The 17060-nt window shown below is 45.7% G+C and overlaps 2 protein-coding genes across 4 annotated transcripts in view; one reads left to right on the forward strand and one right to left on the reverse strand.

Moving 5' to 3' along the window:
• CMTM6 (CKLF like MARVEL transmembrane domain containing 6) overlaps positions 1-10462 on the forward strand; it is a 48927-nt gene extending 38465 nt beyond the window's left edge. The window contains exon 4 of the mRNA XM_032320032.1: positions 10343-10462. Coding sequence (XP_032175923.1) covers positions 10343-10372 — 30 coding nt within the window. The 3' untranslated portion in view covers positions 10373-10462. The remainder of the gene's footprint in view (positions 1-10342) is intronic.
• Positions 1-17060, reverse strand: part of CMTM7 (CKLF like MARVEL transmembrane domain containing 7) — a 58007-nt gene that overhangs the window by 4991 nt on the left and 35956 nt on the right. For 2 of the 3 annotated variants that reach the window (XM_032320233.1, XM_032320317.1), the window contains exon 2: positions 8656-8829. In XM_032320233.1, the coding sequence (XP_032176124.1) occupies positions 8656-8829 (174 nt within the window). Of the gene's footprint in view, positions 1-1974; positions 2074-8655; positions 8830-17060 lie in introns of all 3 variants that reach the window. The other variant, XM_032320148.1, reaches the window with a different exon arrangement.

Raw genomic sequence — 17060 nt, forward strand, 5'->3', positions numbered from 1 at the left:
CTACTCATACCACTTTGCTAGGTGGAGGCTGCTGTTACTTCCCGTCTCCCTCATCTGCAGCTGAAGACATGGAGGGACAGCAAGTCAACTCCTTTGCCCAGGGCCACGAGCCAGTGAGGGCCAGACATGGGACGTGGGCCCTAGGAACCTGGCTCCAGAGCCTAGGTTGACTGTAGCCCGGGTGTTCCCGGACTCACCAATGGCTTCAGGCTGGTGACGTGGCCACAACCATGAGCTGATGTGCAGCAGAAGAGCCCGGGAGCAGCCAGAGACCAAGGGCACAGTCTCCAAGGCCCTGGTTCGCTTTTCAAGCCCAGCTGCTGGTTTACAGAAGCAGCTGCCCCCTCTCCCCACCGGCCCACACCCGCCTTCCCCTCCCCCAGGCCCCTTTCCTTGGCTCCTTTTGTACCGATTGTCTACAGCACATAATTAGCCTACTGGAGCCTGTCCTGGCCCCTCATTGTCTGTTCTGCACAATTAGCACATGAGATGCCATCCCAGGCTCCTACTGTCTGCACTGCATAATTGAACAGTTTACTATATCGCTACATCACGCTCTTCTGGATGACCATGCCTTGTTTGCTCATTGTTTCATGTGCCTTGGCTTTGACTCTACATTGGATGACCCTTTTCTTACAAGCAAGGACTGTATCTTTTAATTTATTTTGGCTTCCCCATGGCCAAGGCTTTATCCTATTTACTAAGATGGTGTATGATAAATTGGGCTTACTGGGATTCCAGGGCTAACAAATGCGGTTGGGGCAACCTGAATCATAAAACCCAGCAGGACACTCCCCATGCACCAGTCTCCTCTGTGTCTCCCCCAGCTGCCTGCCTGTCCTGGGGCGGGTGGAAAGCTGGGGTGGTACCCACCCCTCTCATTGGGGACTGGAGGGTGTGGGGTACTTAAGCCGATGAGTGTTCAGAGGCTTGGTGGCCCCCTCTATCAATGTGCTGCCTGTGCCCACCTTTGGAGGACAGACCCCACCCCTGAGTGGAATTCCAGGCATTTAACCCACTCCCAGCCCAAAGTCTGGAGACTTTTGCTAACATGTAAATGAAAGAGTGATTGTCCCATAAAGCTTTTCTTAAAATTCATTTAAAAAATTAAAGGTGCCTGGGTGGCTCAGTCAGTTAAGCATCCGACTTGATTCTGGCTCAGGTCATGACCTCAGAGTTGTGAGAGGGAGCCCGTGCTGACATGGAGCCTGCTTAAGATTCTCTCTCTCTTCCTCTGCGCCTCCCCTACCTTCACATGCACCTGCTCTCTCTCCCTCTCTCTCTAAAAAAAACCTCATTTAAAAAATTTAATCTGCTCAATAGTGAGGCAAATCAGGCCACCCAACTGTAACAGATTAGCTGAATCAGAAATCAGCTAACAGGAATCTATAAGCCTTTTAAAAATACATACATATACACATACATACCCCTGTATGTATATTTGCGTCGGTGTGGTAAACAATGCTCCCACATCACTGTATTTTTGAACATTTCCATGCTTCTATTCAGACTATCAGATGGATTAGTTTTCACCTCTGAAAGGTCTAGGAGTGTTGTTTCTTGACCTGAATACTGTTGCAAGTAAGGACCAGCAAAGCTAGGACTCATGGCAGGTATCACTGATGGATCACATGTGCTCTTCCCCTGGGCCCCAAAGAGGCCTTGGGATCTTTGCACAGCTCTGAGGCTGCCATCAACAAATGACCCGAATGGCCCCCTGATGTAAGAAGTGGCTGGCTGAGGGAGGGCCAGGCCACTGGGGCCATTTGAGTGTACCAGGAACCCTGACCAGCCATCTGCTGAGACCCTTTGCTGTGGGCCCGGCTCTTTCGAGGCTGCTGTTAGCTAGGTGGGTTCTGATGAGTACTTTTCTGGGGAAGAAAGTCCCCAGGAAACAATCCCCTCACTGCCCATCAGGAAGAAAATGCTCTAGAAGTGAATTCATTCGTGAAGGTTCCCTGAGACCATCCTTACCGCTCCAGCTACCAGCCCGCTCTGGCTGTAACTCTTAGAGGCTGCCACAATGGAGGCGATCAGGAGGAGGAGGGTACCGATCAAATAGTGCAGAAGTTCCTGGGGACAAAAACAAAGCAAAGCAGTGGGTCGGGAGGTCCACTCCTGGCTCTCAGAGACAACTGGGCACAGAAGAGAGGAACAGAGGGGAGGGAGTAATATCACCTCTTCTCCTCATGGCATCCTGACAGGAGCAGTTAGCTCACAGGGAGCAGACGCGGAAGGCTGGCCAGGATGAGGCCCCGCAAGACAGAAAAGGAGCTGGGCAGGCAGCCAGAGAGATGACAGAGAGAAAGGACACTTGTCGTGTGAGGAGAGATATCCACTAAGGTCTGCTCCACTCCTGAGAGCACTCTGTAGACAGTACCCTGACCTCCAGCCAAAGCTACTGAAAGCAAACAGCTTCTCACAACTCCCAGGCTATGGAGTTTAAAGGAAAATGCCAGCTCTGAGAAGCAAAGCCCCCTCAAGAGGTGTGTACCTCTCCCTGCTTCAGAGAAAGTTCTGGGCTAACGACATGCTGGCTTTGCTGGCTGCCTGGAGTGCCGCCCGCTCTGGGAACAGTTTTAGGTGTGGACTTGAGAAGCTGGTCCCCTCAGACTTAGAGTCAGAGCTAGGAGTGAGGTCAGGGGCCTTCTGTGAAGTGCTTGTGGGGCTGGGGAGAGCCGACTTTCTGGCCCCTAATAAGCCTCCTCGCTTTGTCCTCATTTCATCTTCTCTCTTCTCTGTTCTCCAGAAATCTGCCCTCAGGCCACACTGCTGAGGAGTGTGTTAGCTGGGCAGATTCCGCCTCTGCTTCCATCCATCTGCACCCCATTCACCCCCCGGACTCAAAACGGCATCCCCACAGGCCATGAATGAGGCTGAACCTCGGTCATTCAGGAGCAGGGTAAGGCTTCCACCTTCTTCCTTCTTCCTCCCCATTAAAGACCAGATCAGAGGAGAACTGGGGCTTAGGGCCACAAGAGGACTCCCTCTGGATCTGGAGCATATTCATTTTTAGTTGTCTTCCATGAGGATCTAGAAATTAGTTCTTCGCAAAGTTCTGCCCAGGGCAGGCACGTATTAAATTTTGGAAAAGCATTCCACTTTTAAGCTGCAGCTCATCTGAAAGCTGTGCAAAATCAAAGACCCCTATTTCTCCTTTAGTGACTAGAAAGGACTATCAGAAGGTAGACCACAGAGATTTTGACTGAAGAGCAGATTAGTAACTGAAGTTCCCTACCTCCAAGATTATCAAACGAAAAAAGGAATACGACACGGGGTAGAGAAAACTGACTTGAGAGACTGCTAAATCGAAAGTGCCTCCACAGTACCCCATCAAAAATGTGGGGCTGAGCTTACCTTCCAACACATACTCCCCCATTCCTGCCCCCAGCCCTTTTCTCTCCTGCGGGAATCTCTCCTCCAGCTGCTTCATTATCAACAGTCATCATCATCATTCTTTTGTTCTCAAAAGAAGCAGAAAGGTGCCATAACTTTGAAAGGGGCCTCATAACTTTGGAGCACAAAAGAAGTGTCTCTCAAAATAACACAGTAGGTAATAATATTGAATGTGAACAATTCAGCAATCCAATCAAGAAGTGGAGGTTGTCAGATTGGTTCTTTAAGAAGAAGGTAACAGGGGTGCCTGGGTGACTCAGTTAAGTGTCTCAGCTTGGGTCTCGATATCACAGTCATGAGTTCGGGCCCTACGTTGGGCTTCACACTGGGTGTTTTTTTTTGTTTTTTTAAAAAAACCAACTACATGCTGTCTGTTGGAGAAACACTTTATACTCAAAGATACAAATAGACTGAAAGCAGAAAGAAGGAAAAGAAAGGTCATTCAAACAGCAACCAAAAGAAAGCTGGAGTCGTTCTACTAGTATCAGGCAAAAATTTTAAAACAAAAATGTTACCAGAGATAAAGAGGGATATTCTACAAGGACAAAAACGGCAATCTATCGGGAAAACGGAACAATTACAAACAGGTATTCACCTAGTAACAAAGCAACAAAATACATGAAGCAAAAAGTCAGCAAAATGAAGGGAGGAACAGGTAATTCAAAAATAACAGCTGGAGACTTCAGTACCCCTCTTTCAATGCTGTGTGGAACAATGAGAGAGAAGACTGAGAAAGAAACAGAAGACTCAATGCTGTAAGACAACTAGACCTAACAGACATCGATAAAACACTCTACCCAACAACAGAACATACATTCTTCTCAAATGCATGTTAAGATATTCTCCAGGAGACACTATATGCTAAACCATAAACCTCAACAAATGTGAAGGATTAAAATAATATGAAGTATGTTATTCAACTACAACAAAATGAAATTAGAAAGCAAGAGCAGAAAGAATTTTGGGAAGCCCACGAATACGTAGAAATGAACACATTCCTAACTACTGGGTCAATCAAATGCAGAATCACAAGGGAAATTAGAAAGTACCCGGAGATGAACGAAGAGGAAGACATAATATACTAAAAATTATGGGATGCAACTAAAGCAGTGCTCAGAAAGAAATGTATAGCTGTGCATACCTACATTTAAAAGGAAGAAAGTTTTCAAATTAAAAACCTAATCTTCACCTTAAGACACTGGAAAAACAAGAGCAAACTAAACCTAAAAGCAAGAAGGGGAAAAAAAGGACTGAAGCAGAAATTATGATATAGGGAACAGAAGAACAATAGGGAAAACTAGTGACACCAACACTGGTTCTTTGACATGATCTTTGTTGATCTACAAAACAGCCAAACCTTTAGCTAGACTGATCAAGAAAAAAAAGAGAGAGAATAGATGACCATATTCAAATGACCAGAATCAGAAATGAAAGAGGGGACATCACTATGGATCTTACAGAGAGGTAAAAAGGATTTTAAAGGAATACCATGAACATTATATACCAGTCAATTAGAAAACTTAGATGAAATAGACATATTCCTATAAAGACAGACCACTGAAAATGACTCAAGCAGAAAGAAACAATCTGAACAGATCTATAACAAGTCAAGTTTGAGTTAATAATAATAATAAATTACCCACAGAAAAAACCCAGGCTCAGATGCCTTCACTGCAAAATTCTACCAAGCATTTAAAGAAGAATTAATACCAATTCTTCATAAACTCTTCTAAAAAATATAAGAGATGGTAACATGTCCAAAATTACTCTATGAGACCAGTATTATCCTGATAACAAAACCAGACAAAGACATCACAAGAAAACCACAGACCAGTATCTCTTATGAATACAAATATAAAAATCCTCAACAATACACTAGCAAACCAAATCCTATAGCTACATATAAACTGAATTATATAATCATGACCAAAAAGAATTTATCCTAGGAATGCAAATGTGTGATCCACATATGAAAATCAACGTAACATACCATATTAACAGAATATTAAGGGGAAAACCCCCAAATGATTATTTCAATGAGGAAAAAGCATCTGATAAAATCTAACACCTTTTCATTATAAAAACATTTTCATGATAAAAACAGGGGTGCCTGGGTGGCTCAGTAGTTAAGCGTCTGCCTTGGGCTCAGGTCATGATCCCAGGGTCCTGGGATAGAGCCCTGCATCAGGCTCACTACTCAGTGGGAAGCCTGCTTCTTCTCCCTCTCCTACTCCCCCTGCTTGTATTCCCTCTCTCTTCGTCTCTTTCTCTGTCAAATAAATAAATAAATAAAATACTAAATAAATAAATAAACACATTCAACAAAGTAGGACTGGAAGTTAACTTCTTCACTCTGATAAAGGACACCTACAAAAATCCATAACATCACATTTAACAATGTTATGATGGAATGCTTTCCTCCTAAGATCAAGAACAAGAAACGATGGTGTGGTCTTGCCACTTCGGTATTCATCTGATTTCTTGCAGTAAGACAAGAAAATAAAATAAAAGGTATCCATATTGGAAGGGAATATGAAACTATCTCTATTCATAAATGGCATAATCTTATATAAAATCCTAAGGAATCCATTAACAATCTGTTAGATCTAAAATGAGTTCAGCAAGGCTAACGATATAAGATCAATATACAAAAATCTCTTGTATTTCTACCCACTTGCAATGAACAATCCCAGAATGAAATGAAGAAAATAATTACATTTGAAATATCATCAAAAAGAATAAGATACCTAGGAACAAATTTAAGCTCCCCTCCCCCCAAAAGCACAAAATTTATACTCTGAAAACTACAAAACATCGTTGAAAGAAATCAAATATCTAAATAAATGGGAAAAACTTCCATGGTCCTAGGTCACAAGACTTAATATTGTTAAGATGGCAATATCAAATCAATCTATAGATTCACTGATTTGTATTAGAATCACACTGACTTCTTTGCAGAAACTAAAAAGCTGGAGCACCTGGGTGGCTCAGTAGGTTAAGTCTCTGCCTTCGGCTCAGGTCATGATCTCAGGGTCCCGGGATGGAGCCCTATATCAGGCTCTCTGCTCAGCAGGAAGCCTGCTTCTCCCTCTCTCACTCCCCCTGCTTATGTTCCCTTTCTCCCTGTCTCTCTGTCAAATAAATAAAATCTTAAAAAAAAAAAAAGAAACTAAAAAGCTGATTCTAAAATTCATATGGAATTTCAAAAATCCAAAACAATCCTAAAAACATGGAAGATTCACAATTCCTAATTTCAAAACTGGCCACAAACCTACAGCAATCAAGACAGTGGGGTAAGATCAAAGCGAGAGTCCAGATGTAAATCCATGTGTTTACGATCAACTAATTTTCAGCAAGGATGCCAAGACAATTCAGTGGGGAAAGAACAGTCTTCCCAACAGATGGTGCTGGGACAACTGGATAATTTTTACCTCCAAAAGAATGAAGTTGAATCCTTTTCTCACACTAGACATGAAAATTAATTCAAAACAGACAGAATATCTAAATGTAACAAACTATGAGAAGAAAACATAGAGGCACACCTTCATGATCTTGGATTTGGCAATGGTTTTTTAGATTTTATACCCACTTTTTTACATACCAAAAAAAGAAAAGCGGTTACATTAGATCTCATTGAAATTAAAAACTTGTGCTTTAAAGGACACTATCAAGACAATGAAAAACAACCAACAGAATGGGAGAAAATGTCTCCCAATCATTTATCTGATAAGGGACTAAAATATACAAAGGACTCTGAGAATTAAGAAATAAAATAACAACCAAATCCAAAACCAGCCAAAGGATCTGTACAGACTTGTCTCTGAAGAAAATTCACAAATGGCCAAGAAGCTCTTCAAAAGATGACTGACATCAACAGTCATCAGAGAAATACAAATCAAAACCATGAGCTACCACTCCACATTCGCTAGCATGACTAAAATCAGAAGGTCAGAAAATAATGAGTGTTGAGAAGGCTGTGGAGACACTTAGAACCCTCATACACTGCCGATGGAAATGTCAACTGGGCAGCCACTGTGGAAAAGAGTCCAGCCGCTCTTCAAACATGAGACATAGTTAGCATGGGGTCCCACAGTTCTACTCTCAGGTATCCTCCCAAGCAAAATGAAAACATGTCCACACCAAAGACTTGTAAACATGAATGTTCACATCAGTGTTAGTCATAACAGCCAAAGGGTAGAAATGACCCAAATGTCCATCCATGATGAATGAATAAACAAGACATGGTCTGTCCTTCCAATGGACTATGACTTGGCTATGAAACAAACGAAGTACTGAACTACACTATGACAGAGGTAAGCCATGCTTATCTTACACTCTGCTAAGTGTAAGAAGCCAGTCACAGAAGAGCACACATGTGATTCCACTTACAGGAAATACCTAGAAGAAGAAGATCCACAAGACAGAAAGTAGATCAGTGGTTGCTTTCAGGCTGGAGAAGCTGAGAGGTGGGAGTGTTGGCTCAAGGCGATGGGGTTTCTTTCTGAGGCGAGGAAAATGTTCTAAAATTGACTGTGGTGAGGGACGCCTGGGTGGCTCAGTTGGTTAAGCAGCTGCCTTCAGCTCAGGTCATGATCCCGGCATCCTGGGATCGAGTCCCACATCGGGCTCCTTGCTCCGCGGGGAGCCTGCTTCTCCCTCTGACTCTGCCTGCCACTCTGTCTGCCTGTGCTCACTCTCGCTCTCTCTCTCTCTGACTAAATAAATAAAATCTTAAAAAAAAAAAATTAAAAATTAAAATTGACTGTGGTGATGCTTGCACAACTCTGGGAGTATGCTAAAATCCGCTGAATTATACACTTTAAATGGGCAATCAGATGGCATGCGAACTACATGTCTATCAGGCTATTTAAATAAATAATAGAGTGGGAAGAAAAACATCCTGGAAACTTCTGAAATCTTTCCTCGGACTCTACTGTCCCATTTAAATGAAAAATCTTGTCACAACAGTATGACCACCCATGGCCTTTATCAGCTTCCTCCTCCCACCTCATGCACACAGATGTCCCCTTTTCTGTCCCTTGAGAAAGCGCATGCACAGCCTTCTTGTCCCTGGAAGAAACCAGCGGGACATGGGCAGCGATGCCCGCCAGACGGTGAGCAGTTCAGGGCTGCTGCAGGAAGAGATGATGCTGGCGGCTGTGGGGGAAGGGCGGATGGGACAGACTCCGTCAGCTCTCAGGGCCCCAGCTCCTAACCTGACCTCTGAGAGCCCAGAATGGGGCCAGGCCACCCCCTTACCGACAGGGGCCAGCTGATGCACGTGAGCAAGCGGTAGAGGCGGAACAGGTGCACCAGATAAAAGATGAGGATCATTATCAAGTTGCAGATGGTGACCACTTGGAAGTAGCTGTAGGCACTGTAGCTGTACCACACAGAGCTCCTCACGCAGATGAAGGCGATCAGCAGCGTGACCTGGGACAGAGATACAGACACGTCAGACACAGGCCCGCCCACGACGGACGCCCACGGAACCAGCAACAGCAGCCTGCCGAGGAACTGCTGCACTTCTGGCGATTTCCTGACAAACTAGCCGTGAGGCCGGAAAGGGCCAACTTCCCAGAGCGCGCGCTTTTAAGGCTGAAGTGCATTATGTTTGCCTCAGACAGAGGGCAGGAACGCAGGAAAATAACCAAGCAGAATCATTCCATTTATTTCTCTATTAGGTGGACCTGTAGGAAGTTGCCAATATTGGACGGTTTCTGACCCACAAAGGTGGCGATTCCTATGTCACAAGTTATCAGCTAGTGGAGGGTAAGCTACCATTTACTGATGCCCAATGTACATGATCTCCTGGAGGCCTCACAGAAATCTGCCAGGGAGAGGATATCACCCCCATGTTCATATTTGGGAAACTGAGGTACACCAGTTCAGTAATTAGTCCAAGACTACCCAGCTCATCAGCGGTGGAGGTGGGATTCAAAACCCAAGTCTGTCTGACTCCAGGGATCCGTTCCTCCGTGTCAGCTACAGTTTTGCCTTCCAAGAATATAAGCCCTCCTCACAGGCAAGCCGAGGAAGGAGGACATGTTATGAAACACAAAGGAATCCTGGTTACTCAAGGCTTGCCTGTTCACCACTGGGCATGTGGTGAGAGCTCACCCAGTATATTGTTGCAAATGAATGACTGGGCAGAATTAATAAATTAATGAATTAAGAGGTCTGGTAGATTATTAGCAACAAATGAATGCCATGGGAGAGCAGAATGGAAGAGGAGAGAGAAGATTCTGAGTTTTTGTGAGGGCCGCTCAAAAAGAGTAAAATCCCATTCACCCCATGTAGGGAACAAACCACTAACACACACAGGGTTAAATGTATGGAAAACCTTGGGACCAATTTTAAAAGTACACCTAATTTTGGATAAAGCTGATTTTTTACTGCTGCTTTCCTACAGAACAGTGAGCAAAGATGTGCGACAGAGAGACTTTGTGTCCTATGGGACACTCGGCAGTGCCTCGTTTGGTTGTCACCACTATGGGAGGTTTCTGTGGGCATTTAGTGGGTAGATGCCAGGGGTGCTACTGCACACCCCCAAATGCATAGGACAGTCCCCACAACAAAGAACCATCTGGTCTCAAATGTGGCCCAGCAGAAACCTGCTGTAGAAGATGTGAATGTCGGGGCGCCCAGGAGGCTCAGTGGGCTAAGCCTCTGCCTTCAGCTCAGGTCATGATCCCAGAGTCCTGGGATCGAGCCCCACATCGAGCTTCCTGCTCAGCGGGAGTCCTTCTCCCTCTGACCTTCACCCTACTCATTCTCTCTCTCTCTCACTCTCCCTCTCTCAATAAGATAAAATCTTTAAAAAAAGAAAATGTGAGTCTATCATAAGCACTGAATCATAAAATGGAGCTAATACCGGTTGAAAGGGTTAGTGTGAAACATACTCTGTTTTCTGAAGACCCTTAATCCATTCTGGTAAACTCCTCAGAACAGGCACAAGGGCGAGAAGAGAGTCTAGTGGAAGACGAAGGCGGGCGCGAGGAGTGCTCTGCTTGCCGGATCCGAACAGCGGAGGGACTCTGACACAAAGGGACCCTCGACATTTGCCTGGTCCCCGTTGCTAATGAGCAACATGAGTATTTTCATTTTTTCGGTTCCTCTCAAGCCAGCCAGGCTTGCTAATATAATATAATGATTCATGCCCTGAGGTTGTTTTAAAGCTCCAAGGGGAGGGTTGCTTCACCCAGCACTGGGCGTGATCACCAGGGCTGCTCATCAGTCCCCATGTCTATGGGTCTCCCCACCTCCTGCTGACACCCCTCTCAGAAAGGGGGGCCTTCAGGGCCCACCTTAAAATGCAGAGAACTCAGGATTATGCAAGGCCATTCCTAGGGGGAGAAGCAAATTTGTGTCTAATTTAATGCAAAGACTAATCTGTACAACTCTTCATCTGTGACAGTCACCTCTTTCTCATGGTGACACAGAGATGTGGGAGTTTCCCAGTGAATAGGGGGGTCTGTGCAGGTCTTCCCCTCTGAGTTCCCAGGGCTGAGGACCTTGTAGCAGCAAGGATGTTACTGCTCTACCACAAAACCATCTCAGATCCGCCTGGAAAACATTCTCCTGAAGGAAGACATCCAGAATTCAGTTCGATTGGCCTAAAGCCACCTACCACTTGCTCTTCTTCAAAGAATCCCAATTTTGGAAAGTCTCATTTAGACCACAGATGGCATACACTAATGCATGCAACTAAATCTTTCTTTTTGTCCAATAATTCACCCATTCCTACTGGGTGAATGCTGGCCAGCATCTTGGCCAGCGCACCTTAAAAAAAAAAAAAAATTTTTTTTTAACTGACATCTCAACTTTTCGGAACTCTTCTAGGCCAGCAAGTAACCTCTGCAAATGCTGGAGACCCCTGAGTCATCTAGATCAATACTCTGGGGGCAGCCAGAAAGGTGCAGAAGAATGAGCAAGCCAAACCATCGTGGAGAAAAGGCCCTGGGGTATGGCTTCCCCCTACCACGCCCCCCTCGCTGTAACCAGGGCCCCCTCAGACCTCTCTTGTTTTCAGTTAGAAAAGCAAATAAAAAACACAGTGGAATGGAAGGCACTTGTGGTTCTGTTCAGAGTAACTTAAATGTGATCCATCCAACGGACTAACTTGTTTCCCTAGGGGCCCTCTAGCTCCCCTCATAAAGGTATGTTCTTTTATATCAAACTGCCATGAAAGTTGCGAATAAAATCTCTAGCACACATGTCCGGGGGTTTAAAAGGAATGCTATGAGTCCCCTCCACCCAGAGTCAGGGTCTCACACCCCTGCTGTGGCACTGTTCAGAATCGCTGGAATCATCTCACATTGAAACCACCCCCTTTGCCCCCAAACTGTGTCGTTTCTGACTTCGTTCTATCGGAGTTCTTACTAGCGGGAAGAGATGATTTTTTTGGAAGCAGCAGTGGGCTTAAATTGCACAGATGAGGCAGGGTGACATCACCAGAGGAATGTTCCTCCGCCAGAATTCTGCAACTAAAACATCCTAGTCTCTCCCCAGCCAGGCGCCAGGCAGCTTGTTTGGGTTCTCAGCCTGGGTGGGGGTCCCTCAAGGAAGAAACCACCTGCAGCCTGCAGTCTGTGCCCTCAAACACTCCCTCAAGCAGGTTTGATCTTCCCATGCACCTGCCAAGTCTGGTCCACTGAGCATTCCGGCATCTGACTGAAGATGGCACCAGACACCTTATATTTCAAGAACCCCGGGATGGATGCAGGCAGGTTACCCAACCCCACCTTCTCATGGGGGTTTTTGCCCTGACCTTGGAATAATGTTTCAGTGAGGGAGACAGGCAGGAGAAAGAAAAGTAGCTGATGAAAGCCAACATCAAAAGGTCTCAGACCCAACTGTATGAGGCTTTTCTGGAAAAGCCTAGGAGATGAAAGCCAGTCTTGTTCAAAAAGTCAGAGATGGGGTGAGTCAGTGATTGCAAAGTGCATTTGTAGATGCAGGTGGGCTCATAAATGACTTCGCTTGGCCGTGGGCAGGCAGGAAGAAGAATTTGATATGCTTCTAACTTCTGAATTCTGCCCTGCGGTGGGCAGAAATTTCCCCCCACCTTACCGTTAAAGCCCCCGCTGGCCATCACCGCCAAACAGCTCTTGGGGAACCTCATTAACACCCACGTGCAAGAGAACCCTCCCCAGCTTACTTCCTCTGGATCCCCGTCTCTCTCACCGATGATATCAGGCTCTAGGTGCAGGCTCCTTCCCATCCCCCCAATCCACCCCCCCCTCCGTACCCCAGCATACAGTTCTGTTCTGTATCCATGAATAAAAAATGCCATCAAAAGCACAAGGGAGGGGGAATAATCCAAAGAACATGATGTCAGGGGTCCTCAGATGGAGGTCTCAAGCAGGCCTCTAATTAGTGTACTGGGTTCTGACTGACCATGCAGCAAAGGACCTGCAGCTTATTAAAAACCAAATACGCTTGTCCAGGCTAGGACTATTTCCGGAAGGACACATAAGAAACTGGCCGCCTCAAGGGACAACTGATTATTTAGCGGTTTTTCAAATTTGCTATTTTCTTTTCTTGATTATTAAAAAAAAATCATACACTAAGCTGTTAAAAAAAAAAAGGATCCTTTTTTTAAGGACACAAATTGGAGATCTTTAATGGTACAGATTTACCCTTTGCTTTCAATTGGCTGCGGCTTTATTTGACCCAGTGTTTCTCAACCTCAGTACTACTGGCATGTGAGGTTGGGTAATTTTTTTTGGTGGCGGCTATCCGGGAGGATGGTTAGCAGGATCCCGGTCTCCACCCACGAGGCAGAGCCCTTCCCTAGGTGCAAGAACCACAAATGTCTTCAGATGTTGGCAAAGGTTGTCGAAGGCAAAGAACCGCTACCTTAAACAACCTTTTGCTAAGGGGTATTTGTCTAATCCCCCGTTTTTTACTAATCTACACAACCCTGCAAAAGAATATCCTTGGACATGCCTCTTTATGTATGTATGAACATTTCTGAAAGGCTCTCCGAAGTGAAACTGACGTAGAAAACAGGCAGAAGAGAAGTTATTAAATTTCCTTACTATCTAGAGCCCACTGACAAGTCCTTAAAACAGGCAGAGTGACATTCCTCCAGGGATTCATCTGCTTCCACCGTAATACTTCGCTAAGAGCAAAAGGAAATCCTAGCCTGACCGCTCCCCACCCCCAACCAGGACCCTGTGGGTCTACTTTAACATATAAAAATTCCTTTGGGGCGCCTGGGTGGCTCAGTGGGTTAAGCCGCTGCCTTCGGCTCAGGTCATGATCTCAGGGTCCTGGGATCGAGTCCCGCATCGGGTTCTCTGCTCTGCGGGGAGCCTGCTTCCTCCTCTCTCTCTCTCTGCCTGCCTCTCTGCCTACTTGTGATCTCTCTGTGTCAAATGAATAAATAAAATCTTAAAAAAAAAAAAAAAAGAAAGAAAGAAAAAGAATAAAAATTCCTTTGGAAACTTCCTTTATCTCTAAACCCTCCAAGATATGTGCTGGCAATCATCCCCAAGCATATGGCCCACCGAGATACATATCTGAAGGGTCTCATCACTAAGGTTTTATTAGATGGTAATAAATAACCTTTTCCCAACAAAAGCTAGCCCCTCAAGGTCCTGGAAACCTTGCTTCCAAAATTCCTTAGAGACTTACGCTACCCCTGACCCCCTCCCAAGTTACAAGTATATAATGGACCACTCCTCACAACCGGGAGGCAGCAGCTCTTCCTGCCCACAGGTCCTGTCCCCGTGCTTAATAAACCACCATTTTGCACCAAAGATGTCTCAAGAATTCTTTCTTGGTCATCAGCTCCGGACCTCACCCCACCGAACCTCACTTAAATTCTAAGACTTCATCAAAATGACTAACTGAAAGCATATTCTCATTGAAGATTTTGATGTTTGCTGCCAAAATGCAATCCAGAAAAAGAGGAGCTTCCCCGCACAGGTTACTATCAGCATTTACAAAAAAAGGAAATGGTATCCTGTTATTTAATCTTCATCTTCCTGATTACTAGTGGGTTGAATACCTTTTTGTAAGTTTATTGGTAACTGCCTGTTCGTATTTTCAGCCTATTTTTCTCTTGTTTATATTTTTATTATGGATTTGAAAATATTCTAATTAATCTATTAATCAGATTAATCTCCTATTAAAGAGATTGCAAATATAGTCTTTCCATCGCCTTTATTTTTAGTCTTTTTGTTTTACTGAAATTAAAGTTTTTTATGCAGTCAAATCCATGTGTCATTTTTTATAGCTTCTGGGTTTTGTGTCTGACATTTCACCTGCAGACACACTGGGCCCCCAGGGTGCCTCACGGGCTGCCCCTCAGGGTCCCAGTATTCGCTCTGATGGAACCCTTGCGATTCATACTGTATCTCCTTGTTTGTTGGTTAAATGTGTATTTTCTTGTTGGTTACCTTGTTCACTATCCTTCTCCCAACTCCTCTAAGGACTCTGCTCCCAGCAGAGTGCCCTGAACATGATAGGTATTGAATTCAGCATCAGGTGAATGAATGATTTCTGGGGTCATCCTGTCATCCTCCACAACACTCTATTGCACTAAAACCCAAAAACCAAAAACACACAAAAAACACGTCTCCCTCCCTTAATGGCCTCAAGTGCTTTGAGAAGAGAATTGTGCTTTTTCATTAAACTTCACTTGGGAACCTAGCACAATGCCTGGCATGCAGAAAAAATGAATGACTTTTGGAGGCTACTCTCAAACACCTTTCCAAGTTGGCTGAATGGGCTCATTAACTACCCAGGGGGCTCTGGCATTCAGGCTCTCCCAGAGAATGGGGTGTAAAGGTTTCCAGACACCTCGTTCCTGATGGAGCCAGAACATTCTCTGCTTGTTATTCAGGCCAGGCCATGCTCCCCTTGTCCCTAATCGATTTTCCACCACAGAGCCTGGATGGCAATCTAGGCAAGCATCATGTCACCCATGTCACCCCTGCACTTCGCTGGCAAAGGTCATCAGATTACACTTAGCCTACTGAGATAGAACACTCAATGTGTCACAAACTATCCTCGTATCAGAAAGGTTCAGAGAAGCACAACTGACATTTATTAGGGAGCAACCTTGATGGTTTGGTGCTTATACTGAAGCAAACTGAAACCATTTTTTGTTTGGTTTCCAAGTCAGTTTCTCTACCTCGTTTCTCTTTCAGTATCTGACCCGATTTTCTGGTCTCTGCTGTGGCTGACTGAATTTCAAGAACAAGAGCAACGTCCTCTGCCTCTTGCTCCTGCTGTTACTAGGGGAGGCCCCGCGGCTTTGTCTAGGAATGAAAGTGGAAGGACAGGGCCGGGGGTGGTCACCTCCCTGAGAAATGGGTCATCAGGGAGGACCAGGGGCAGCTGAGACAATGTGGAGACGCCACAGGGGATGGAAAGATTCAACCAGGAAGAGAAGAGCCTAATGGCATGGCTCCCCAGAGGCAGTACCTAACGCTGACCACGCATGGTGCACTGAGCTCGAAGTGCTTTACAACTACTCACCCATTTTATAATGCGGGTTCCCAGAAAGGAGGCTGAGCTACGGAGACAGGAAGCAGCTTTGCACCAATCCCCCAGCTAGTGAGTACACGCCGGGCTTGGACCTGTGCCTGCCCGCTGCAGCGCACGCTCCCCAGCACCTGCAGCGTCCCGTTGCCATGGCAGCCATGGCCAGAGCCCTGGGAGCTGCATCTCCGGAGGACACCCCAGTCTCATCACTGGCTAGTGAATGTGTCTCAGCGAAGTGAACAGGACTGAGAGGAATGGCTGGGGTGGGGTGTTTTTTGTTTGTTTGTTTTGACTTACACTCCTTTCTGTTGATACAATTCAAAAATGATTTCCTACCTCCTTTGTGCTAGGCACTATTGACAGAATCATTATCAACGTAACAGACAGTCCCTGCTCTCCTGGAGCTTACAATATAAAGGAAGAGACAGATAAACACCCACATTTACGCCATCACAAATTCATTATAAACTTTTCAGAAGGAAAAGTACCGGGTTTTCCAAAGATCACAAGAAATTTTGAAGAACTTGGGGCACCTGAGTGGCTCAGTGGGTTAAACCTTAGAGGGGGCGCTTGGGTGGCTCAGTCATTATGGCGTCTGCCTTCGGCTCAGGTCCTGATCTCAGGGTCCTGGGATCCAGCCCCATGGCAGGCTCCCTGCTGAGCACGGAGTCAGTTTCTCCTTCTCCCTCTGTCCTGATTATGCGCGCGCTCTCTCTCTCTGTTTCTCTCAAAGAAATAAAACCTTTAATAAAAAGAATAATATATAATATAATAATGTATGATAGAGCTTGAACGGGTCTGCAGGCTAAGTGCCATGGAAACCCCTGAGGGGCGAAAGAAGTGCTGGCAGAGGCCGGGCAGGAGGCATGGAGGCCCAGGGAGTGAACTGGGAGCCCTTCGGCATGAGGAAGCCACAGCAGTGACAGGCACCCCCTCCTACTGAACACCTACTAGGTGCCAGCTGGTAGGATGCTAACTCATGTCACCCTGGCCCTGCCCCCGTCCATATTGAGGTCGCACCATGCCCATTCCGGGCCAGGGGCGGGTCAGTTGCCACAGATGGTAGATGGTGGAGCCAGGAAGCAGATCCAGGTCTACCTGACTCCCAAGACTCTGTAAAGAGCGAGCCTATTCCAGAAGGACGGGCTGCCATGCCTCGGTGGCTT

This window comes from Mustela erminea, chromosome 1 (genome assembly GCF_009829155.1).
Source record: "Mustela erminea isolate mMusErm1 chromosome 1, mMusErm1.Pri, whole genome shotgun sequence".
NCBI lineage: Eukaryota > Metazoa > Chordata > Mammalia > Carnivora > Mustelidae > Mustela > Mustela erminea.